This window comes from Chaetura pelagica, unplaced genomic scaffold (assembly GCF_000747805.2).
Source record: "Chaetura pelagica isolate M959 unplaced genomic scaffold, ChaPel_1.0 scaffold366, whole genome shotgun sequence".
Taxonomy (NCBI): Eukaryota; Metazoa; Chordata; class Aves; order Apodiformes; family Apodidae; genus Chaetura; species Chaetura pelagica.
The window spans coordinates 295,934-321,165 of NW_009953492.1; the positions used below are offsets into that span (position 1 = coordinate 295,934).

Sequence of the window (25,232 nt, forward strand, 5' to 3'; positions counted from 1 at the left end):
GCAAAATATGAATATCTTTCTTTCAGATCAAGAAGCATTTATACTAAACTACCGGAAACTTTAAGGTGTTTACAATGAGAAGCACAGGCATGACAAACTGATCCACATTTCTGTAAGGCCTGCAGCTCCCTATTAAATAACATTGCTGGAGAAATTGTTACAGATTCCACTTTGATAATCAGATTTCAAATGATGCTGATCACAAGCCTGTGAAAGTCCAAAATGAAGAAAGTGGTAATGAAAAATATTAGAGAGAACATGAGCACAACCCCTTTTTTAAATTGTAATTTCTTTCACAAATTCATGTTGGAGCAAGTTTCCTATCCTCAACAGAACAAAATCTGACTCAGTCGTACAGATGTGTTCCTCTGATTAACTAGAATGCAATTAATAAAAATAGACCCATAATTCTGCATATGCACGATGACATAGTTTATTAGTATATGTTATTTAATGAGTGTTACACAAGGTTCACTGCAATAAACATTACTACTCATTTAAGTAATGCAGAAGATATCCTGAAAGAAATGACCAAGTGTCCTTCCAGAAAGCATCTGCATATATTTGCTCTAAAACATTAATTAAAATGCACTCTTTCTTGGGAAATCTGAAGCATAACTCAGTCCTCTGACATGCTTTCACTGAAGACCGATTACAGTACATTTCAGTATAAATCAGCTTGATAACTTTAACACACAGAATGATTTCAGTTTATTAATTTTATGGTTAATTTAAAACAGTCTTTGAATGTTACCTCTGAGTCTTACAAGAGCTGTTCTTTCACCAGTTTTGTAAAAGATAAACAGTTGTGGGTTTTTTTCCCCAGTAATTGAATTTTTATTAATCTAAAACTAGGTGCTGTATAAAACAGTAAGATAAATATCATGCAGTGATAAATTACCCTTTTTAACCTTAAAATAAAAAGTCAAATTTAAAGTACTTAAGTTGAATTTTGCTAAAAGCAACCAGGGATGTCTGGCTTCTTAGAAACAAGATTCATAATAGCATCTGACAAATGCAGAGATTACAAACCATGGTGCCACACATTGCCCTTGCAAATCAAGGGCAAGTAAATACACCCACTTACAAAACAGTGTTGGAAGTTTGTATCACAGTACACTGCTCTAATGGAAGGAAGAGCTCTCAGATGTGAGAACAGTATTTCTCATCATCTACGAAAGAGCTTGAATCTGAATTTTAATCATGATGTTTAGAAAAATCTATTGTTTATAATATTAAAGTGTTAGTCTCCCAGTCAAAGGATTACTTGAATTACAGTGGCATGGAGTATTATAGAAGGGAAAAATTAAAAGCATATTTGAGATAGACAATGCCTACACTGCAGATAATCAGAGCCACATGCTGACAACTACGAGAGCAGCACTCTGCTCATGACAGCAGAGCTCACTAGAAGCTGCACAGAAAATTCTGCCTTTCCCATGATGAAAATTGCTTTCAAACTATTTAGCTTCTCTGCACAGTTTGCAAACTGAAAGGTTCTAATTCTTTGTCCAGAACATAGTATTTTTGTATAGGTACACTGTTAAAAAGACAAATTAAAAGAAGAAAAAAAAAATTAAAAAGAAAATATGTAATATGTTTTTGACAGCTAAACTCACACAGGGACTTTGCAGGCTTTATATATTCTGTATACGAGTTTCTGCAAAATTTTATTTTGCTTCATTTTGTTTATGCAATAAAAGAGAAATATTCCAATACCTAGCAAAAAAAAAATAAAAATAAAAATAAAAATAAATCAATTTCCTGGTTTTGACTGCCCAGAATTTTAATACTCTTGCATAAAAACATGAATGATGACAGCCAAAGCAAATCCATGCCAAAATGGTAATCTTTAATTCCTCTTTATTTTGATATTCCTCTTTGATGATTGATTAGACACTCTTACTACTGTCTCACTCTAAATTAAAGATTCACTCTCCTGATACATGCAGAAGTCACGCAGAGAAAAACACTGCAGTACCTCCACTGTGCCACAAGATAGCAATACTTTACAAGTACTGAGTTAGCAAACCGCAGGGATAAGATGCAAGGTGAGTTTAGGAAATGATTAACAGCACTAGTCCAAGTCACTGAAGATATTTGAAAATTTTTACTCTAAGTCTCCAAAGCCTAATTTCTGCAAAATCAGAACATGAATGAGGCTAAAGTAGAAATGTGTTATCTCCTACCTCCTTATCAGCACTGAGTGAAACAGCAAGAAACGTGAACAGCGACAACCATTACTGATTTGTTCCCGATTTTTCTACACACAATAGATGCAAAACCAATACACCAAGTTAAAATGCATACAATTTTCAGGTGTGACAGAAGCCTCATGACATCAGCCATATCAGCCAGGATGAGCAGGCGGGTGACAGCAGAAAGCAGGGCCCGAGCAGCCCGCACCATGGTGCCCCGTTTCACCGAGGAGCAGGGGTCGTCAGCAAACTCGGACGAGGCGATTCGCATGGTTTCTCCTGGAATTGTAACAACAAATGGCATTAAAGACAGGTTTTACACTTTTTTTTCCAGAAAGTATAAACAATTCACTAAATAAACTCACTGCTGTGAGAAAAAAAAAAAAGAAAAAAAAAAAAGGCTAATATTGAATTAATATTGAATTGCCTGAGGAAAATATTTTTTAAGACATCCAGGAACTGCCTGAACACTCTCTGCCTTTTCTTCTTTATTCCCAACCTGTTCTTGTAGAGCAGCCACTTGGAACAATGCAAAAGGAACAAACCAAAACACTAAGCAGCAACCAACACAACATAAGAAAAACAGCAATGTGTGTTAGAGAAATACACAGCTTCCCTGCCCTGGTAGGAGGACAGGACAGACCACCTCACCATATCAACCCAAACACATCTCTCTACAATTCTGCCTTCCATCTACACAACTGACAGGCTTTAAAAGGGAATTTCTCTATAGCAAGACAGGGAATTCCTTTACGAGGGAATTTTTCTATTGTCTCTGCCTAGAAGAGGCTGTCTTTTGGGCAACCAGGGCTTAAGCCAAAAAAAAGGGGAAGAGATAGGGCAGGTCCTGGTCTCTCACTGTGACCAGTGACAGGACTTGGGGAAATGTCAGGAAGCTGAATCAGGGGAGGTTTACGTTGGATATCAGGAAAAGGTTTTTCACCCAGAGGGTGGTTGAACACTGGAACAAGCTCCCCAGGGAAGTGGTCCCAGCACTAAGCCTGCCTGGGTTCAAGAGGCATTTGGATGATGCTCTCAGGCACATGGTGTGATTTTTGGGGTGTCCTATACAGGGACAGGAGTTGGACTTGATGATCCTGATGGGTCCCTTCCAACTCATCAGATTCTATGAGACATCTTTCTCCTTCACTCCTGCTCACCTTCTTGCTCAGGTTCCTCCACCTAGAAGACCTATCAATACTATGAAATATTTTTTTTTTAATATTTTTTTTTCCCCAGTTGTATAATCACCTATGTTGGAAAAGACCTTCAAAGATCACAGAGTAGAAGTACTCATCTAACACTGTAAACTAAGCCATGTCCCTAAGTGCTGTATCTAAAAGTATTTTAAATCCCTTCAGTGATGGGAACTCCACCACTGCTCTGGACAGCCTGTTCCAGGGCCTGACAAGCCTTTTGGAGAAGGAATTGTTCCTAATACCCAAACTAAACCTCCCCTGGCACAACCTGAGCCCATTTCCTCTCATCCTATTACTTGTTACTGGGGAGAAGAGACCAAACCCCACCTCACTCCAACTTCCTTTCAGGCAGTTGCAGAGCCAGAAGGTCTCCCTGCAGCTTCCTTTTCTCCAGATTGAACACCCCCACTTCTCTCACACATTCCTCATAAGACTTATGCTCCTGATTCTTCTCCAGCTTCATTGTCCTTCTCTGGACACATTCCAGCCCCTCAATGTCCTTCTTTCTGTGAGGAGTCCAAAACTGACCCCAGGATTTAAAATGCAGCTTCACCAGTGCTGAGCAGAGATCTAAGATCACTTCCTGGTCCTGATGAACAAACTATTGCTGACACAACCCAGAATGTTGGTGGCCTTCTTGGCCACCTGGGCACAGGTTGGCTCATATTCAGCTGCTGTCAGCTAACACCTTCAGGTCCTTTTCCTCTGGGCGTTTTCCAGCCACTCTGCCTGAAGCCTGGAGTGTTGCCTGGGGTTGTTGTGACCCAAGTGCAGGACCTGACACTTGGCCTTGTTGAACCTCACGTTTCCCTTTCTGACCCTCATTGCTATGATTTTACTGCCCAGTCTCCTCACTTGCCCTTCTTATTCACCATTCCACACTGTTTGGATATCCTTCCCTATTGCTGCCTTTGGTGGCAAAAGCAAAACACTCTTTTGTATAAGAAATTAAACATGCAGGTGCCTGGACACATCATTCCTGTTTAATTCCAGCAACAAGTGTCTTATTTAACATGGTACTTGGTAACTAACTCAAGATTCTTAAGGATGAACTATATATCAGCCCATAATTTTTTGAAACAATCCCAGCCACAGACAAAAATAGTCTTTTCACTCATCACTAGGAAAAGACAATAATGCATTTGTATTTCAAATGTTACTTGCAAAACAATATGGTTCTAGATGGAGGAAGAAGAAGCTGGACCTGTCATTAAAACTAAAATCTAAATATTTATCCTAATAACTACACTGCAAGCATTATTAGAACATCAGAAGTGAATCCTAATTGTGATAAGAATATCAATAATTAATCAACTAGAATCTAGAAGCAAACTTTATATAAAATGCTGAGGCTCTCAGAAAAACTGACTGATTCAAAATGGTTATTGGAATGTTTTTGAGTAAGCCACAATCTTAAAAATTGTTGTGAACTAACAGAATGTTATTCTAAGCAACAGGAAAAAAAAATGCATCACTTGCTATCACCTTCATCCTTGTAGGAAATGGGTGATTACACCACCTAACATTGTCTACTGAAAAATAATGAAGTGAAATTCAGAGATGATACTTAATCCAATCCAGGAGACAAACACTTGTGTGTTTTAAAGGACTTGAAAAGGCTATGGAAAACAAGCACTGCAGAAACAGCTAAACCTGAGTTCCCATGGGCAGAAGCAATGTAGCTGTGTCTGCACACTGTCATGTACCAGCTGATGAGTCTTGCTCAGAGCTCTAATTGGGTTAGACTGCACCGTGCTGATCACTCCAGACCCAAGCTGCTGCAACTGCACGGGGCTGCCCTGCTCTTATGCAGTTTTACTAACTTCAGACCAGCTTGGATATCTCCAAAATGTCATGTGTTCTGCTGGGTAGACTTGCTACAAGCATTTCAAATAAACCAGTCCAGCTGTTTAATCCCATTGATATACTACTTGGAATAATGTTGTGACTATGCCAAGCAAAAAGTCATATTTTAAGACAAGCTACTGAGTTAGCTTTCTTTATGCTGTTATCCTTTGTCAAAGAAACCTCTGCATGTAAGTTTTTTCTTTTTTAATATGTAGCATTCTCTAAATGCATCATAAACTTTCAGTAGTTTCTATATGTAAGTTTGTTATAAATCACAATTTTATTTATTCATACAATAAAAAATAACATCTGTGCAGCTGAATTAATATGTTTCTTTTCAACCACCTAATTTTCACCTATCTTGCTACTATAGTGCCTGAAAACCCACTTCATCATATTTTCTTCATGACACTTCCCATTTGGAATGTGCTCTGGGTTGTCAGGACTCTACACATGTGTTGCCCCACCAGCCAGTCAGTGGCAAAGAGAAGGCTGAATTGCACTTGCCCAGCTTTTTGTGTGAACAAAAAGTCTGAGTATCATAGAGTCACAGAAACATAGGGGCTGGAAGGGACCTCTGAAGATCGAGTCCAACCCCCCTGCTGCACCAGGAACATGTCCAGACGTGTCTTGAAAGTCTCCAGAGAAGGAGACTCCACAACCTCTCTGGGCAGCCTGTCCCAGGGCTCTATCACCCTCACAGTAAAGAAGTTCTTCCTCATGTTGAGGTGGAACTTCCCGTGTTGTATCTTGGTGCCATTTCCCCTCGTCCTGTCACAGGCACCACTGAAAAGAGATTGTCCCCTCCTTCTTGATATCCACCCTTCAGATGTTTATAGACATTAATAAGATCCCTTCTTGGTCTTCTTTTCTCAAGTCTAAAGAGCCCCAGGTCTCTCAGCCTTTCCTTATATGACAGATGTTCCTTAATCATCCTTGTAGCCTCTATTGGACTCTTTCCAGTATATCCCTGTCCCTCCAGAACTGGACACAATACTCCAGATGTGGTCTTATGAGGGCAGGGTAGAGGGGAAGGAGAATATAATGTTTTGTTCCCTTTCCAGTTGCTGATTTTTAACACTACTTAATTTATGTTTACTTTTTTCACATAGGTTGAAACTGGACAACAACAGATGAATAATTATGCAATCCTCCTTTCCCTAGGAAATCAGGCTGAAAGAGAAGTAAATATTATTTCAAATGAGATTTTATATTAACTCCAACTTTGATATTATTAAAAAATAAAAAACCTGTTTGTCTCCAGTGTAGACACTCAGAAAGTACTTCTAATGTGAAATCAAAGCATATGTACATTGCTTTTAAGACCATTATAACATAAAAAATAATAATAAAAAAAAATCCCAGATGGCATGACTTCCCACAAGACAATGTAAATAGTGGAGCAGACACTTAAGACATAAGTGAATAATTCCCACCAGAATTCTTTCCTTATATTACCATTAGAACTGTGTGTTCTTAATATAATTTGTGTGCATTATATCTTGGCTGATAAGCTGATAATACCCAATTTCAGTAGAAAAAATTAAATGGCTCATTTCTAAGGCTGCATACTTTTCTTAGATTTCCACAGGGTTGCTCAAGCTTTCAAAATATTTCTTAAGAGACAGGGAACAAACAATTATTGTCAAATAAAGAGACAACAAAACAAAGTTCTAAGCATGCTTAAATGTCCTCTTGCTCAGCATCACAGAGTCAAAGTTATCTGCAGAGAAACAACAAGGTTTCTGCAAAAGAGGACCACGGTTTGCTCTGTGTTTGTGTTGCCACGGATTCTACCCACGTGCCAAAAATCACTGTAACTAGGAGCAAGGAACTCTGAGGCCACAAAGTTTTTTTTCTGACACATCACTTAAATCAAACAGTTACTGGAAACATTTATCAACAACCCTTGGAACAGAGTGTGCTAAAACTGGAAATGAAATTTCCACTAATTGATGATGATGATGATGATGATGATGATGATGATGATGATGATGATGTCAGTGACTCAAACTATTCCCTGTAAGAGGGGAGTCTTAGAGCAACCACAGAGCATCTTGTAGTCTAGCACCACAGGCAAGGGTTAGATTAAAATGTTCTAATCTGGGAATTCAATCCAAAATATGGGTGACTAGATGCATCTAAGAAGTGTAACAACTGAGAAGGCATCATCTTCCCTTCGGTTATTTAGGAAAGGAAACCAAACTGTCACAGCTTTTTATAGAAACTTTGATCCAATGTGCACTCCTAGAGCAAATCTAGCTGATGGAACCCAAGGGGATACGTGTAGTGGCATGAAAAGCCCAGCAAGGCTGCCTGGTATTTAAGCTCTACCTTAAGACACAGAGGAGACAGAAATGATTCTGAGCATCCATCCCTGGAAACATTCCAGGTCAGGTTGGACAGGGCTCTCAGCAACCTGATCTAGTTTGAAGATATCTGTACTCACTGCAGGTGGGCTGGACTTAGATGAGCTTTAAAGGTGCCTTCCAACCCAAACTATTCTATGATTCTGTGGATCCAGAAGCACAACATTTCTATGTGAAAGTACTGAACTTCAGCTATATCAAATGGCAGCCAAAGCAGGGTTTGGATTTTGCAATAAGATGCCTACAAATTGTGACATTTCCATTTTGGTGCTGAAAAGATCTTACTGTTTTCTGCCAAATTACCAGTCTGTAGCTTCAAATAAATGTTCTATGAAAAAAAAAAAAACCAAATTAATAGTTGGTAATTGGCAAGTGGCACCAGAAAAGTAATCAGGAGAATTATCTTCTTCGTCGTGAGGGTAGGAAGGTGCTGGAATAGGCTGCCCAGGGAGGTTGTGGAAGCCCCATCCCTGGAGGTGCTCGAGGGCAGGTTGGATGGGGCTTGTGCAGCCTGGTCTGGTGGGAGGTGTCCCTGCTCATAGCAGGGAGGTTGGAACCTGATGAGCTTTAAGGTCCCTTCCAACCCAAGTCATTCTATGGTTCTATGATTCTATGAGTATCCAGTGAGATACGACTAGCAAATATATTTGAAAATGAAATCTGGAGGTTAAAAACAACAATTCAAAAATGTTTAACTACTTATTCAGCAATCAAAAGCTAGGTAGGTGAAATAAATCCTCTTTAAAATAATTAGGCAAAGGTATTAAATGAGACATAAACAAATAAGAAAATAAATAAATAAAATAATTAAAAAGTAGTAATATATAGAAGTTCATGGAAGGTTGTTGAGAACATATAAAGAACTAGTAGTTTACAATTTAAAGCCTAATAAACCAGAATTCCAGCTGTTAGTAGGGAGGAAGGATTGTCTATCTTGGTGTCAATTAACATTTTTATCCTTGTACAGCAATGGTATCAAACCACTCTTAGGCCAAAGGTAATGCTGGAAGTACAGCTAGACACATTATTTTTCAGAGATACCTTTTTATCTGGAAAAAAACAACCTTTCTTTCAGTTATCCATTTCATTCCAAATGAATTTCAACTTATTTTGTAATCTATATTAATTGCTTCCAGTGAAAATTAGGTCAACACAGGAAACACAGACATCTGGAGTCTTCAGGTCTGCTTCCTTGCCACTGCAGACAGGAATGTCATAATATAATTACTAATAATCTTAACATGATAATAACTGCACTCACAAACTCATCAAGCTTCCATCTTAGAAACAGTTCAGACATTTAACCCCAATTAATCCTACTGGAAGTAGACAACTCATTCCAACCTGAACTCCAGAGTCTGACTTTTTCCCATTACAGGCACTTTAATTCCGTACTGGCCATGTTTTTAGATAATTTATATCCATTTCTTCTCATGCCCCATTTACCGTTCAATTAAAGCAACTATTCTTCTTCCACTCTGATTCCTATTGTCCCTTTTTTGCTTCATGCATTTTTGCAGTGAGCCATGGCAGATTAAAGGCAGTACTTCAGTCTCCCCTTTTTGCATAGCATACCCATTCCTATAATCATTTCAGCAGTTTTATGAAACAATTAGGTGTCTGGAACACATGTGATAAGACCTGCAGTTTTCTAGGAGGTCTCATTAGCAGCTCTGAGAAACTCTTCACCTGACCCTTTGCACCATTCACACACCTTTTTCATTAGAAAAGGATTGTCAGTCATTTTCTCACTAAGACCCACACACTAAATTCTCTGGCACCTCACTTCAGAAAAAAACAAGTGTGCACTGGATTTATCTTTTGTAACTGAGGAGTCTTAGTTGAGTTAGCAAGTGATCTAAAAAACTAGAACATTTAGTAGACAAAGCAACTCTTAGTCATATTAAGAAATATTAAGAAAATAAAAGAAAAAACCCAACCCAAACAAACCTCCTCAACACTGAAATCCAGCTTAATTCCTGCATTCTAATGATTACTGGTGGAACTGCGGCTTGTGTGAAATTAGAACTCCTATCTGGACATTTCATGTGCTTAGATCCATTTTGGATGGGGCTGAAAGGTTTTTATTTCTTTTGGAATTCTTACCTTTTTGCCTAATGCAACCTAGGACACTACTGGCCTTCTTTGCAGCATTGTCAGCAGGCCAAGAGAGGTGATCCTGCCCTCTGCTCTGCTCTGCTCTGGTGAGGCCACACTTGGAGCACTGTGTCCATGCTGGGCTCCCCAGTACAAGAGAGACAAGGACATGCTGGGGAGTGTCCAGCAAAGGGCCATGGAGATGATGGACGGACTGGGACATGTCTGCTCTGAGGAAAGGCTGAGAGAGCTGGGACTGCTCAGCCTGGAGAAGACAATGCTCAGGGGGGTCTCATCAATGCCTAGAAACACCAGAAGGAGGGTGCAGAGAGGACAGAGCCAGGCTCTTCCCAGTGGTGCCCAGTGACAGGACAAGGGGCAATGGGCACAAACTGAGACACAGGAGGGTCTCTCTGAACATCAGGGGACACTTTTTGAGTGTGAGGTTGACTAAGCACTGGAACAAGTTGCCTTTAGATTCTGTGGAGTCTCCATTCTTGGAGATATTCAAAAGCCATCTGGACACGGTCCTGGGCAGCCAGCTCTAGGTCACCCTTCTTGAGCAGAATGATTAGACCAGATGACCTCCAGATGTCCCTTCCAACCTCAAATATTTTGTAACTCTGTGACTCTGATACGAGCCACAAAACAAGCCACTTTACTGTACTCAAGCAATGCCTAGAAGATGTGCCCAAAGTTATTATTTAGGTTGTAGAATCTCATCAGCTTGAGAAGGTTCACACCTACAGTACTAACAACTAATAACCTGAAGAAATGCCATTTTGAGATATGTAAGATGATGGGCACAAAGCACCAATCAGAGAACATGTCTGATCAGGAGGGGATGCTGGCAATACTCTGAGAACCTGGAAAGAATTAAGGAAGCAATGACAGCTTAATTGTATGTACCATTAAGCAGACCTCAAATGGAAGAAATTAATCAAGCTGTGGTCTAATTAATCCATCTTTTCTAGATTTTGTCCTTTGTTCCACATATCCAAGATTAGAAAGATGTAACAACTGAACCATGACCTAATTAAACAATTTTAGAGTGCTCTCCTTGCAATTAGAGCAAAAGCATTGTTATGAAGCTGTTCTAAAATCAAATAATGTATAGACCCAAACTGAGTTGCAGATTCCAAACAGAACAGTGTTCATGATACTATTATGTTAAAATGCTAAATTTGAATAACCCATAATTGCTAATAGGCTATGTTAAAGTATGTAAGCAGGATTTTTATCTTTCCCTCATAGATGCTGTTGTGTTTTTAAAATAAGCAAAACCAAACCCTTCAGGATTCAAAGATCTGCAATGTTCTCCCCTCTGGACTTGTCTAAACTCACCAAACAGAATAGAACCACATACTGTCCTTTCCAGGATGCCTGCCAACACTTAAGTTTCTGATTCAGGAATGATGGACTAAGTCTGGTCTTTGACAGTTGGTTTCTCACTGTCTATATTCCTCTTATTTTAATAATAACATTGATGATTTATCCCTTATCTTAAAATTATGCCTACAGCTCTTTAAAATCAATTCTCCATAACTGAAATGAGTTCATGTCAGTAGTAAACTGTACTTGGACATTTTATAAATAATTGTTAAAATTTGGGAAGTAATTTGCAGAGTATTTTCATACTGAAGAATGATGTGTGCTTACTCAATATAAATATGCATTAAAAATGCTATTCAGAATTCTCAAAGCTTCACACAAATGGCTATTAAATCTTCACCTCCCCTTCCCTAATACTTTTAAAAAATATTTTTAATTACTTGTTTATTATTATTATTACTTTAAATCTCTGCTACTATGTCCCCTAAAGTCATTTCCCCCTTCACTTGCAGTTGGGATTTTTATTCTCTGCCTGTGGAACAATGACCACTGTCTCATCATATTAATAGATATCAAGGCCAGAAAAGGCCATATATGATCTAGCCTGATCTTTCCCCATTACATTCCAGCTATTAGAGCTGCATCTCTCTGGAATTGATTGTATATACAGACAACCAAGTTCATTTCAATTCAACTCGCTTTAGATAAAGTGATGGAAGATGAATCATTATGTATTTCAAAGCACAATTGATATCCTTAGAGTTAGTGTGTATTTTAGATTCAATATTTGCACTTAGATCCAAGAGAACACCATCTCATTCACTTCATAGCCCATTAAACTGTACACTTTTAATTAACCCAACTACTTCTTTCCAAAGGGGCAGTAAATACCAAGCACACAGAATTGAAGGTATTTACTCACATATCTATGACAATCTAAGCCAGTTATTTCAGAAATGTTTTTTTAGAAAGAATTTTTCTAATTAAGAGTCAGATTAATAGTGTGTTTGAAACATCACGGATACACTTAAGTATAATAAAACATTAATCATATTTCAATTCAAAAGTAAATTGTTTTGGATGTGGGAATACATTACCATTTCTTATACATGACATACATTAAAATACAATACTTATTGAGAGCACCCTCAGCATGTTTGCTGATGACACCAAGCTGGGTGGTGAGGATGACATGCCAGAGGGACATGTGCCATCCAGGGGCACCTGGCCAAGCTAGAGAAGTGAATGAACCTCATGAGGTTCAACAAGGCCAAGTGCAGGGTCCTGCACCTGAGCTGAAGTAATCCAAGATATGAATACAGGCTGGGGGAGGTCACATTTGAGAGGAGCCCTGTGGAAAAGGACCTGGGGGGACTAGTGGATCAAAAGCTGGACATGAGCCACAAATGTGCAGTTGCAGCCTAGAAGGACAACTGCATCCTGGGCTGTATCAAAGAAGTGTGGCCAGCAGATTGAGAGAGGTGATCCTACCCCTCTGCTCTGCCCTGGTGAGACCTCACCTAGATACTGTGTCCAGCTCTGGTGCCCCCAGCAGAAGAAAGATGTGGACCTGTTGGAGTGTGTCCAGAGAAGGGCCATGAAAATGATCAGAGGGCTGGAGCAGCTCTCTTATGAGGACAGGCTGAGGGAGTTGGGGTTGTTCGGCCTAAAGAACAGAAGGCTCCAGGGAGACCTCATAGTGGCCTTCCAGTACCTGAAGGGGCTACAGGAAAGCTGGGGAGGGTCTCTTTACAGGAGCTTGCAGTGAGAGGACAAAGGGTAGTGGTTTTAAACTGAAAGAAGAGAGATTTAGGTTAGAGACCAGGCATAAATTCTTCAGTGTAAGGGTGGTGAGGCACTGGAACAGGCTGCCCAGGGAAGCTGTGGGGGCTCCATCCCTGGAGGTGTTCAAGGGCAGGTTGGGTGGGGCTCTGAGCAGCCTGTTCTAGTGGGAGGTGTCCCTGCCCATGCAGGGGGGCTAGAACTAGATGATATTTAAGGTCCCTTCCAACTCAAAAAATTCGGTGATTCTGTGACTTCTACTCCCCCTTGGTCTGCAGCTCTCAGCTACTGCACAGCTTAACATCTTTCAGGGATAAACTAAAGAACTGATTAGTCTTCACTGAACTGGAGAGCTCATGAACCTCAACATTTTAGATGTTTAAGATTGTGGTTTGTGCTGACTGGACCTCTCAAGATGGCATTAAACAGAAGGAATTGTAAAAATTCAAGCTCAGCTGAATTACAATGAGGCTTACTTTGTATCCTGGCAAAAGTCATGCAGTTGAGCTTCAGTGTTCTACAGAAGAAAATAAAAAGGTATCTTTTTAAGTAGCATCTCTCTTGCTAAATTGGCTCTCTCCTTGCTTCATTCCACAGGCTTGATAAACCTGATTGTCCAAGGCCATACACAAACTAGTTTTCTCTCACACTCCAGCCAGGAGGGAAATCAACAGCAACTTTTCCAAGGAAATCCGGGTGTGCTTGTTTGGGTAGTTCAGATCCAGCCAGTGGCAGGACTGTCTTTCAACAGTCAGGATGAAGCCAAACAGGTTTCTGTCGTGCAGCAAAGACCCTGGGCTGCTGCCCTGGGCTGAGAGCCCCAGGACAAAACCCATCTGTGGCCGCTCTGCCCTGAGCCCCTGAGCTGGGGCAGGGGACACCAATGGGCCAATCACAGCGCTCCTGGTGCAGTGTAAAGTGGCTCCTGAGGGAATCACATATTGGTTGGAAGGGACCCTGAAGATCATGGAGTCCCACCATAACCTAAATCCCCTTACCATAACCTAATCTACCCGTTCAGTGCTTAAATCATGTCACTAAGCACTATATCTGCATTTCTTTTAAATACTTCCAGGGATGGTGACTCCACCCTGGGCAGCCTGTTCCCTGTCCAACCACTCTTTAGGTAAAGATATTCTTCCTAATATCCAGTCTAAACCTCCCCTGGTGCAGTTTCAGGCCATTTCCTCTCAACATTATTTACTTGAGAGAAGAGCCTAACTCCCACCTCCCTACAGCCTCCTTTCAGGTAGTTGTAGAAGGCAATGAGGTCTCCCCTCTGCCTCCTCTTCTTCAAACTAAACAATAAAAGTTCCCTCAGCCTCTCCTCATAGGGCTTATTCTCCAGACCTTTCACCAGCCTTGTTGCTCTCCTCTGGAAACGCTCCAGCAACTCAACACCTCCACCTCCTGGTGGCAGGAGGGGAGGGGATCCTCAGCTTCTTGAGGACCCTCTGGGGCTGACTTTGTCCCAGAGTGTGGGTCCACCAGTCCATCTCCTTGATACTTCTCCACCTCTCCGTTTTCTCCTCCAGTTCTGCCACTCGACTGAGTAGGTCATTCATAGAATAGAATAGAATAGAATAGAATAGAATAGAATAGAATAGAATAGAATAGAATAGAATAGAATAGAATAGAATAGAATCATCCTGGCTGGAAGGGACCTTGAAGATCATCAAGTCCACATACAACCTAAGGTTTGGGTTTTTTTTCATCCTTAAAGTCTATCTCCCTTATTTCCTTTTATCTTCCCCTGAGTTAGGTAGTGGGGAGCATCTGTCACTTGGTTATTGGCTAAAACTATGTCAGGTGTGTGACTCAGCCCTGCAGAAAGCCTGTTGTTTGTATGCCCAACTAATACTTTTTCCACAAATTCTATGTTCAAAAACTTTGAGACTTCTACATAAGAAGCATTGTCTTCTTTACCAGATAGCTGCAGAAGTATGGCAAGAGGCATACTCAAAATGAGTAGAATATTTTGTCACATTAACAAGACAAAACTATTCAAATAACTACCCTAGCACTTGCTAGAAGTTGCCATCTCTTTGGCAAACTGTGCCCAGTAAAATTATTAAAATTGATATTGTAAAATGGGACTAAAATGAATGTAACTGACAAAGAAAAATCTATTCCCTTAAGTCCTAGCAATTAAAGTCTGGAATTTAATAATTTTGTGGGGTTTTGCATAACAATTTATGAATGGTAATGAGAATTGAGATTAACAAATTTGAGTGAAATGTATCAAATATAGAAAGGAACAACATTTGGAAAGCACAACTTTCTAACAGGCAAAGAAAAGGTAATGTCCTAGGGGAAATTACTGTGGCATTTGCCATGAGGCAGAGTTCATCATTTGGGATATTACTTTTATTCTGATGCTTGAAGAGGCCCACAAACACTCCCTTGCCAAGCAAGGCAGTGGGTAGGTTATATCTCTGCCCTAGGCACTGTGAGCTAAGTTCAAAATCCTAATTAGAATCAGCTCTATCGTTCTCTATTATCACATTTAAAAAAAATTCCCAAATGAAGTTTTGTTGAAATTGATATTTTTTTGAGATTAGCTTTAGTTTCAAAGGGTTGATCTTTACCAGCAAACCACATTTTCTTTAAAAAAAATGTATAAAAAATTCCCAACAAGCTCTGAAAACAGAAGAAACAGCAAGTTACTAATGTCAACTCATGAGAAGCACTGTGAGGTGGCACTTCAGGACATGCTCTAGTGGGCATGGTGGTTTTTTTCTGGGTTGAGGGTTGGACTTGGTGATCTTAAAGATCTTTTCCAACCGTGGAAATTCTGTGACTGACGGTGAGATTGATTGTTTTAAGGGGTCAGTATTGCCTTGCTTTATACTCTTGCTAATATAAGATGTTTCCTACACTTAGTGTCTAATTGTGCATGACTTGACAGAAGCAGCAGAAGCAGAAACCACTTGGCTCTGAACAGAGCATGCTTCCAGGCACTTCATACCCTAGAGATTAATATAGCAGGAGGTATTACTGCCTGGAGATTACCCAGACTTCTGATCAGCCTGAGATAAAGGAAATGGGCAGATTATGAAAACCATGGATGCACAGAGCATATTCTTAACAGAATTCTTCAAAACCTTGGAAACAAACACTGCTGCAAGTAAAAAAACCTTCCCACAACACCCTGACTGCGAGGAAGAGAACAGGCATGTTAATGTTGGACAATTTAGGGTTTTGTGAGCAAGAGAGAAAATGAACAGGGAAAATTTAAAAACACAAAAATTACAAAAGATCCTCCAGTATGAGATAGTATAAGAAAGGTGAAAAACAGACCAAGGAGGATCACCAGCACAGGGAAAGCCTGTGGTATAGGCCTACAATAAGAAAAGAAAAAAGACAATAAAGAGCACTTGCAGGTTTACAAAGAGCAAAAGATAGAAGGTACAACAGCATTTTTAAATAATTATGTTATTTCATCTCTACTATCTGTTCACATAATCTGCACAGATAATTTACGGTAACTGATATTTGATACTCAACACAGTATTTTTTATACCAAAAGGGACTTGTCAAGGATTTCTGAAATCACACCCAAAGCATAAATCTAGATGAAAATTAAGCCTATATTTCAAAACTTGGGAATTACATGAAAAAATAATTTTCACAGACTAAAATGATCTTTCATCCAAACTTGACTTGGCAATATCTTAATACCCTCATACTTCATTGCCAGTTTCAATCAGAAATACATCACACAGGTGCTAATATAACTTAGCCCCTTATAGAACTACACTTGATGCATGAGTTTTTCAAAGCTGCAAGAGCTTCTGTGCAGAGAGAGAAAGAAATACCTGAGACCTGTAGCCACCATCTATGACCCTTACATTAAACTAGATGATGTTACATCCAGGACAGGAACACAGGACTGGAAGATTCCTAGATGATCATGTCTAGCTACCTTCTACCACCAGTAATCATAGCACACAGTCCTCCAATACTCATCAACAGACAGATTTATCCCACTCCTCCACCTTCTGCCTCTGTTATTGCTGTCTTGGTTATTCCAGAACCTCATTCTTCTGACTTTGAAACTTTCTCTTAATTTCCCAAAATACAGTATTAATGAAAAATATTTACCTACTTTTTTTTTGTTTCAATCTTATACTATAAACTCAGCATAATTCTTGCCATGCCCATGTCCATAAGGAACAGTCCCAATGCCTGACAGTATTTTTTTCTATAAACTATAGTGACTCTGACAAATAGAAAGAGGGGTTTTCTGCACAAAAAGAATTCTTAGATGTAGAAGCAATAGGGAAGGAGCACAATGAAAAACAAATTAGAGGAGAAAATGGAAACTGCTGCAGCCAGTAGAATATACATTAACTGAACGGTATCTTAATTCAGGCACATGTTTGTGGACAATCATATCTAGCAAGTTAGCTATAAAATAACAGCATGACTCAAGTAATAAAATAAAGAATAATTTAAGACCATAAGGTCCAGACGGAACAGGAGAAAGGAAGATGGGGTTGACACATTTTCATGAAGAAACAGAACATATGTTTCATCAGATACTGTAGAAAACACATAAGAATATCAACAGAGGATCTAAACTGAATTATCTGCAATTAAAGCAAATGCAGAAAAAAACCCAAGCAGAGTTCTGAAAGTCAAATTTGAAACAACTATGGATGAATGAGATTTGCAAACATCACAAATCAAAATCAGTGTAGAGTCTAGACTTTTATTTTTAGTAGTTAAAAAAAAAATCTAAATTTCATAGGCACTACAGAATAGTCTCCTTTTCCAGTTTTCATATAAAAACAGCAGACATAAGACCTTGCAGACCTAGTTTAGAAAGCATGTGTTTCTGTTGAAGAGGCTAGAACTGAGAGAAAATGAGATTGCTGGCAATCAGAATATTAAAAATTGACAGTTCTCGGAGGAAAGCGCTCATGTTATTTGATCACAACATTTTATATTCCCTCACACTCTAAAGTACTACTCACAATAGTGCGAAAAATTTACTCCAAAGACATGTTCAAAATGGTAAATTAACAGCCAATAAATTAGAGTCTTTTATATATTGACTAAAACACCTTTTAGGACTCAGACATTATAAAGTGTTTTTCAAATTTTCACACTGTCATTTTTATTCTCCCATCAACTACCAATTTCTGAAACCGTCTCCAAAATTAAAGCATAACCTGGATGGGAGAATGAAGCTTCTTCACAATTGCTTTTGAAGCTGGATGACTGCCATGGAAAATGCAGTCAAAAATGAAGAACACAGTAGGAAACAACAGACTTCAGGCAAGAAGGAGGGCCGAGAAGGGTGTATCCCAGATAAAATGTATTGCTCCAAGGACTGCTTATATCTTTCTCATTAAATGTGACAAGGTAAGTAGCAGAAAAAATTCTGGTAACATGGATAAGAATGTAATGTTCTCACTTGTTACAGAACTATTTACAATTACATTTTGAAAAAGAATAACAACAACAACAAAAAACCAACAACAAAACCTTGCTTTTATAAACTGCGAATATATTTTACCACCTCACTACAGGAGTTCCTCAACAGAACAAAATAATTTCTTAATCATTTGTTATTCAACTTTTTTCTGTGTAATCATTACTAAATAACACTTGAAATTTTCCAGCCACAGTTTTTGGAAGACTGAAAATTCTGGTTTTGTCATTCAGCACAGTGAGAGGGAAAGGACTGGAGGGGTGGGGGCAACAGGACAGGATACGGTGGCTGTGCAGAAGGAAACTTGTCTTGTAAGGTCAGTAAGACCCTGGCCCAGGCTGCCCAGAGAAGCTGTGGCTGCCCCATCCCTGGAAGTGTTGAAGGGCAGGTTGGATGGGGCTTGGAGCAACCTGGGCTGGTGGGAAGTGTCCCTGCCCGTGCAGGGGGGTTGGAACTAGATGATCTTTAAGGTCCCTTCCAACCCAAACTATTCTATGATTCTGTGATTCACTTTTGGTCAAGTTTGGCTTTTCAACTCCTTCCCATATTGTCCACCAGCTCTTCTCTTGAAGCAATGTGACTGAAGCATAATGACCAAACCTCAAGCTTATCTCTTTGGCCTTCTCCCTTGGGTGGACTGCTTTCCAAATTACATCTCCAAGACAATGACACTGCACCACTCCAGCACACCCTCCTGCCCAGTGTCCCTAACCCTGCTCATTGCTGCATTGGACAGCTGGGGAACTCATATTACCTTTGCTCTGTTAAAAGCTTCCACCACTGGTGATGGAAGTTTAAGAAGGCACCTACACAGAGTCATCTGAGGTCACTCCATTGCCAACCTGAAAGAAATATCCTTCCAAATACTTTTGATCTGACAAAGTAAAATAACTGCTTCTCCAGTTCAAAGGGTGAATCAAACCTTTCTTTTTTTTTTTTCTTTTTTTTTTTTTTTTTTTTATAATGTTGGGTTGAACGAAAAGAAGTTTAGTTCAGAATTTCTGCCCAATGAGCCAACAGTGATTTCAAGCACAGAGCTTGTGATCCAGGTGATGCTTTACTACCACATCAATTAGAACAGCTTCAAACACAGAGGCTGAGATGCTCATCCCACCGTGCTCTACAGATTATGGTAACACTGCTCTTCTGAGGGGTCAGAGGCTTCAATTCAAATCTCTGTATTGAATTATGCATAGAGGGGACTTAAATACAGATTTCATGCATGCCAGAAAATCTTCTTGCAGAACATTGGTCTCAGTTATCTCAAAACTTAATTGAAAAGGCTGTACAGTTAATACTGCAGGGGATTAGTGGCTCTGGACTAAGCCTCACCCGGCTTTACAATTACTGCTGGAGGCCAGAGCAGGGCAAGAGAAACTGCCTGTGGCACCTCTTCTAATTTGTAGGACTTTACTTTTTGTTTGTTGCTTTTTTTCTTTCAATCCTAGTGAAACTATTTTCCCAATTTGACCTGAATTCAGAAATCTCATGCATACTAATACTCCACTGTCATGGGTGGTGGGGTAAAATATTTACTGCAGAACATGCCCTAGTTACAATCCCTTGAAAAGATTTTTTCCTCTTTCAATTGTGGTGTATTTCTGCAATCCCTTCTCAAATAAAATGCTTCTTAACAGGAATATTGCTTCTAAAGAAGAAAGTAGCAATCTTAGGATCTGATTTTAAAATTCAGCTTCTGGAAGAAACACTATTTCTGTAACTTTGTGAGTATAATTTAATTTTTTACAACTGTCAGAGACTGACATTCTAATGTGGTTTCATTCTGTCCTGCTATGAAGTCATGATAGTAGTGAAATCTTCAAGAAAGACAATATCAATATAGTAGGAAAAAGGCAAAATCACCTAATGCATTAATTTATATTATCTTTCAAACATATATCACTGTGATTCTGTAAAATCTCTCTCAGACTGTCATATTTGAGTGGTATTTCACACAGAACTACCCTTTGTGACAAACATACTGGGGAGATATAAGTCACTTTCATAAAGGCAAACTAACAGAAGCTTAAAGAAGACACTGAAAAGTGAAATGAACACTAGAAAAGGTCCAGCCAAGGATGTTTGAGAAATAACTCTTTAGAAAATGGTGCAGAGAAGAAGTACAGGCACTTAGACAATGGGCTTTGCCAATAACCATCATCATCAGTTCAAGACCTTCCCAACTGACTGAACCATTAAGGAAATGTACCGAAAATCTCTTGTATACATGGCATTTTTCTCTCTTTTTAGCTTCCTGCTCAAGGATGCAGGACTCATTCTGGGATGTGGGGGAAGAGAAACATTTTAGGACTGCACAAGACTGGTAAATTAGATGTTTCAGGGAGGAAATGAAGGTGGGGAAAAGGAAGGATGAATATAATTTTTGGGAGAAACAAGTATGGGAAAATTAAGGGAAAAAAGGATAACAGGCACTAATCACATGTAAACAAATTGCTGGTGAATGCACTTGTCTGGCCATGCCTTGGCCCAGATTTTCTGATGGCTCAGACTGAGAAGCTAAATGCAGCTCGCCTTGGCCCAGATTTTCTGATTTCCAGCTGCTAGAAAGTCTGGAGCTCCACTGAAACATCTGCTTCCATGTATTTGTGTCTGTGTCCTTGGGAGTGGGGACACCAGGAACCCAGACCCAGTGATGGCTCAGACTGAGAAGCTAAATGCAGCTACTGAAGGGTCCTACATTATAGACACAAATATTGCTATTTTCCACTGAGAGACCTTCAATCCTAATCAGCCAGAGGGGGAAGAGGATAAGACACTTGGTGCTGCTGTGTTTATTTTCACAGAATCACGGAATGGTTTGAGTTAGAAGGGACCTTTAAAGCTCATTTAGTCCAACCCCCCTGCAGTGAGCAGGGACATCTTCAACTAGATCAGGTTGCTTAGAGCCCCTCTAACCTTGAAAGTTTCCAGGGATGGGGCATCTCCCACCTCTCTGGGCAACCTAGGTTGTTGTTTTAGAGGGGGAGGAGAACCTCCCTTGACCTGCTGGACACACTTTTCTTAATGCACCCCAAGATACCATTGTCCTTCTTGGCCACAAGGGCACATTGCTACCACATGGGTAACTTGTTGTCTGCCAGTATTCCAAATAAACATTGGGAGAACATAGGTTTCAGTGAAAAGACCAGATAATTATTTTTCTTTAGCCTCTCAGCCAGGCAAGAAATAATAGCTCAGCTTAGGCAGACAAATTCAAAATGATAAAATATTTGTATTTTGTTTTGTTGTGTTGGGTTTTTTTTTTTAAGAATCCATTACTCCTCCTTCATACTTAGCAGATTCAAACCCAATACCCTACAGTTCGTTCATTCAACTCGGACTTTGGGAATTAGAAGCTGCCAGAAAGACTCAGAAAAATGCCCCTAAAGCCCTGAAGTAATCAGTGCTTAGTTGTTGCAGTAAGAGATACTTTTAAATACCTTAACTTGCAGCTCAAGCCTTCATTTCCAATTCTGTTGCTGGGGCTCAGAGTTGAAAACAAGTGCAGAAATCAGACAATACTTCATTTGTTTTCTCTATAAAAATAATTTCCTCCTCTCCCCACATCAACTGTTATATTGTGACAAGTCTTTTAAAGGCTTCTATAGAAACATCTTTAGGAAGTAATTCCACTTCCATATATTTTATAAACCAGGAACAATGCTGAAGAACTAGCAGAGAGACAGAGAGCAAGAGCCTACATCCATCAGCTGAATTCTTATTAACCAAATGAACCAGCGTGTAAAGTATTCAGCTTTTTATTTTTTAATATATTTTGAATGTAACTAAGTATTAAACCCAAAATATTCCAGGAAAGTCTTTAGAAACTAAAGGGTACAAAGATTTATTATTTATTTTTTTTCCTGATGTGTTTTTTTTCTTTTCCTTTTATTTGTTTAGTTGTTTGGCTTTTTTGTTTTGATTTGGGTTTTGGCAGGTTTTCTTGTTGTTTGGGGGTTTTTTTGGTTGTTTGAGGGTTCTCGTTTGGTCTGGTTATTTTGGCTTGGGTTTTTTTGTTTGGTTGTGTTGTTGTTTTTTTTAAATCAAGACAGCAGAGAGAGTAGCTTGGGTAAATCAGGGTGCCTGGAAAGTCTGTTGCAGGTGACTCTGCTAAGCCAGTACATTTGAGACACCAGTATAATGTGCTGTGTAAAAAGCTGTTTATATCCTGGACTTAAATGTAAGTAAGAGAGGCTTACTTGGAATTATTTCAGTGTGAGAAAGGAAGGAAGTTCAGTGGGAGAAGGGACAGAATGGATAAAAATAAAGTTCAATCAGAGGGATGGGCCAACAGAACAGGGTGAAGCAGGAATCCAGGCTCAGAGAAGGATTCAGAGGACTGTCATCTACTGGTAGAGAAAACAAGGATAGGAAACAAGGCTTGTTAAGTTTGTAAAGTAAAGGGGAAAAAAAGAGAACATATAAAAGACCTTTTATTTTTTTAAACTTTGCATTGTAGAACCACAACTGAACATGAGAAACAAGGAAAAGGATCTTATGCGAATATAGAACTGGGGGGAGGGTATGAGAAAAGGGTGGGAGTAAGCAGGGCTAACAGGGAATGGGAGATCTAAAGAGAGCAAGAGATTGGGGAAATTTCAAGCCCTGAATTGCAAGGAAGACAAAACAAGTGCACAACCACATGAAGGTAGCAAAGAAAAAGGGAGGGAAATGGAGGAGGGCAGCACAGTCTTCTTGGGAATCAGAGATGCTGTTAAGAGTTCTCTTTAAGGCAGATCAGGGATCATGTTCTTTTTATGCAACGTGCACAAATCTGCATGAACAAAAATTCAGTCTACCTCAAGTTTCCACTGTCTTCAAACGCAAAAAATATCAACAGCTGCTTTTTGTCCCTTGATTGAAGTATATATTTCAGATTATGCTGTAAAGTTGTGTCTACTTTGCCTGAAGAGCAAAACCTTGAAATATAACAACCTGCTGCTACACCAAGTCATGCTTTCAGTGGAAGCTTTAGCTATAGGCCAGAAAACTCCTAGGAAAATTAAAATAAAAGCAGGCAGTCACTAGCTCATACCTACAAGATAGTACATTCTATAAATATAATTATATAAACATAACTATAATGTTTCTGTATCTTGCTTTCCTTCACACTCTAGCCTGTTCCTTAATAAATTCCAATAGACCTGAGCCAAATGGACCAGCAATTTTTTGTAAATTTCCATGTGAATCACAACCTCAGTGTCTCCTCCACAGGGAACTTCCTTCTTCTTTACTGTTCAGCAAGGACTAGCTGTGTTTAGTCACCCATGCTATGAGAATGTGCCCATCTGTTCCCCTCCCCAAACTGTATTTCTTGTTTTTACTATTTCTTCTTCACTACCCTGCACTTGTCAGGCTTTGTAGTTTTCTTAAGGTTACTATAACAAGAAAATACACACAAAATTCCCACTTCTCCCATAACTTGAGTATCAGAAGACCAGCTGCTTTCCCTCACCTCTAATATAAGATGACATGAACAAACATCGTTTGCTAGGTCTTACTTATCCCTCATCTGGGAGACCTTTCACACACTTCTGGCAACATTGCAATAAATACCCATACAGCGAAGTATTCAGAGGCATAGCAATTGGATAATTTCACTTAGATAATTTTTAACTGAAACTTTATTTTCACTATTTTGGTATTTTTAAGCCCTATGAGGCCTAATACGGAATGATTAGGGGATACACACATACACAGTTATAAACTTTATGCATAAAATATTTACTCCTTCTCATAAAATTAAGTGAAATAAAAGAAAAAATATTTTGGTATTTTTAAGCCCTATGAGGCCTAATACGGAATGATTAGGGGATACACACATACACAGTTATAAACTTTATGCATAAAATATTTTACCCTTTCTATAAAATTAAGTGAAATAAAAGAAAAAACATATTAAAAACCTAGCTCATTGCTTTTAGTTGTCTTTTAGAACTCAACTTTGTAAATCAAAACTGTCGATCACCAGAGTTTCATTCAGCTACCCAAATATATTTTGCCCTCCCACATTATTAAAGTAACAAGCACCTAAAAGTTCTATATCTTTGCATCCATGTTCAGTGCAAAGTATTTTTCCAATGGTACAGCACATTCACTTCATACTATCAATGGACAGCACCTCTCTCTGGGATGAATTGCAACAACTGTCTCTAGTGCCATATAAACAGCAGCACAGGGCAGGAAATGAGGAGCACACCAGAACCAGCTGTAACTGCTGGAGACATTTTTAGGTTGATGGTGTCATTATCCAAGCTGGAATTTTGCCAGGAAATCAACTAGCAACACTCTGGCAAAACACAGTCTCAGTTGATTAACCCAGCTCTTTATGTCATTGAGCTAAACATATCATTTCACATTGCACCAAGGCTGGTCTAGTTTCCATGGCTCATGTGTGCCAATAGTGGTGTTTGGTGTCTCCTGTTCTCCTAATTATGGACTCATGTTGTACAGACCCAAAAAAGCTGCTCCACTTTTCTGACAGACTTTTTTCTAGCCTGCAGTGTTGACAAAAGAAGAATGCCTCTATCATTCTGTGTAATACTAAGATTTATTTTTTTCTTCTTCTCTGTTTCCTGCATAGTTTTTCCTTTTTAAATACAGATTAAAAAAAAACAAAACAAAAAACAACCAAAAATAAAAGGCTTTTATCAATTAAAAAGTCAGAAATTTAATCGAGAAGAAATACTGAACTCTTGTGAGACCCAACAGAGAGTAATGTGTCCAGTTCTGGGGCCCTGAGCATAAGGAGGTCATGAAGCTCCTAGAGGGAGTCCAAAGGAGGCCACAGAGATGATCCGAGGGCTGGAGCAGCTCTGCCCTGGAAACAAGCTGAGAGAGTTGGAGTTCAGCCTGGAGAAAAGAAGGCTCCAGGGACACCTTAGAGCACCTTACAGTGCCTGAAGGGGCTTCAGGAAAGATGAGGAGGGACTTGGGACAAGGGCAGGGAGAGAGAAGACAAGGGGTA

General features: G+C 39.3%; 1 protein-coding gene across 1 annotated transcript in view; it reads right to left on the minus strand.

Moving 5' to 3' along the window:
• Nucleotides 1-25,232, minus strand: part of CTNNA2 (catenin (cadherin-associated protein), alpha 2) — a gene marked incomplete at its 3' end in the record, with an annotated part of 427,358 nt that overhangs the window by 290,925 nt on the left and 111,201 nt on the right. The window contains exon 4 of the mRNA XM_009999054.1: nt 2,311-2,477. Within this exon, the coding sequence (XP_009997356.1) occupies nt 2,311-2,477 (167 nt within the window). The remainder of the gene's footprint in view (nt 1-2,310; nt 2,478-25,232) is intronic.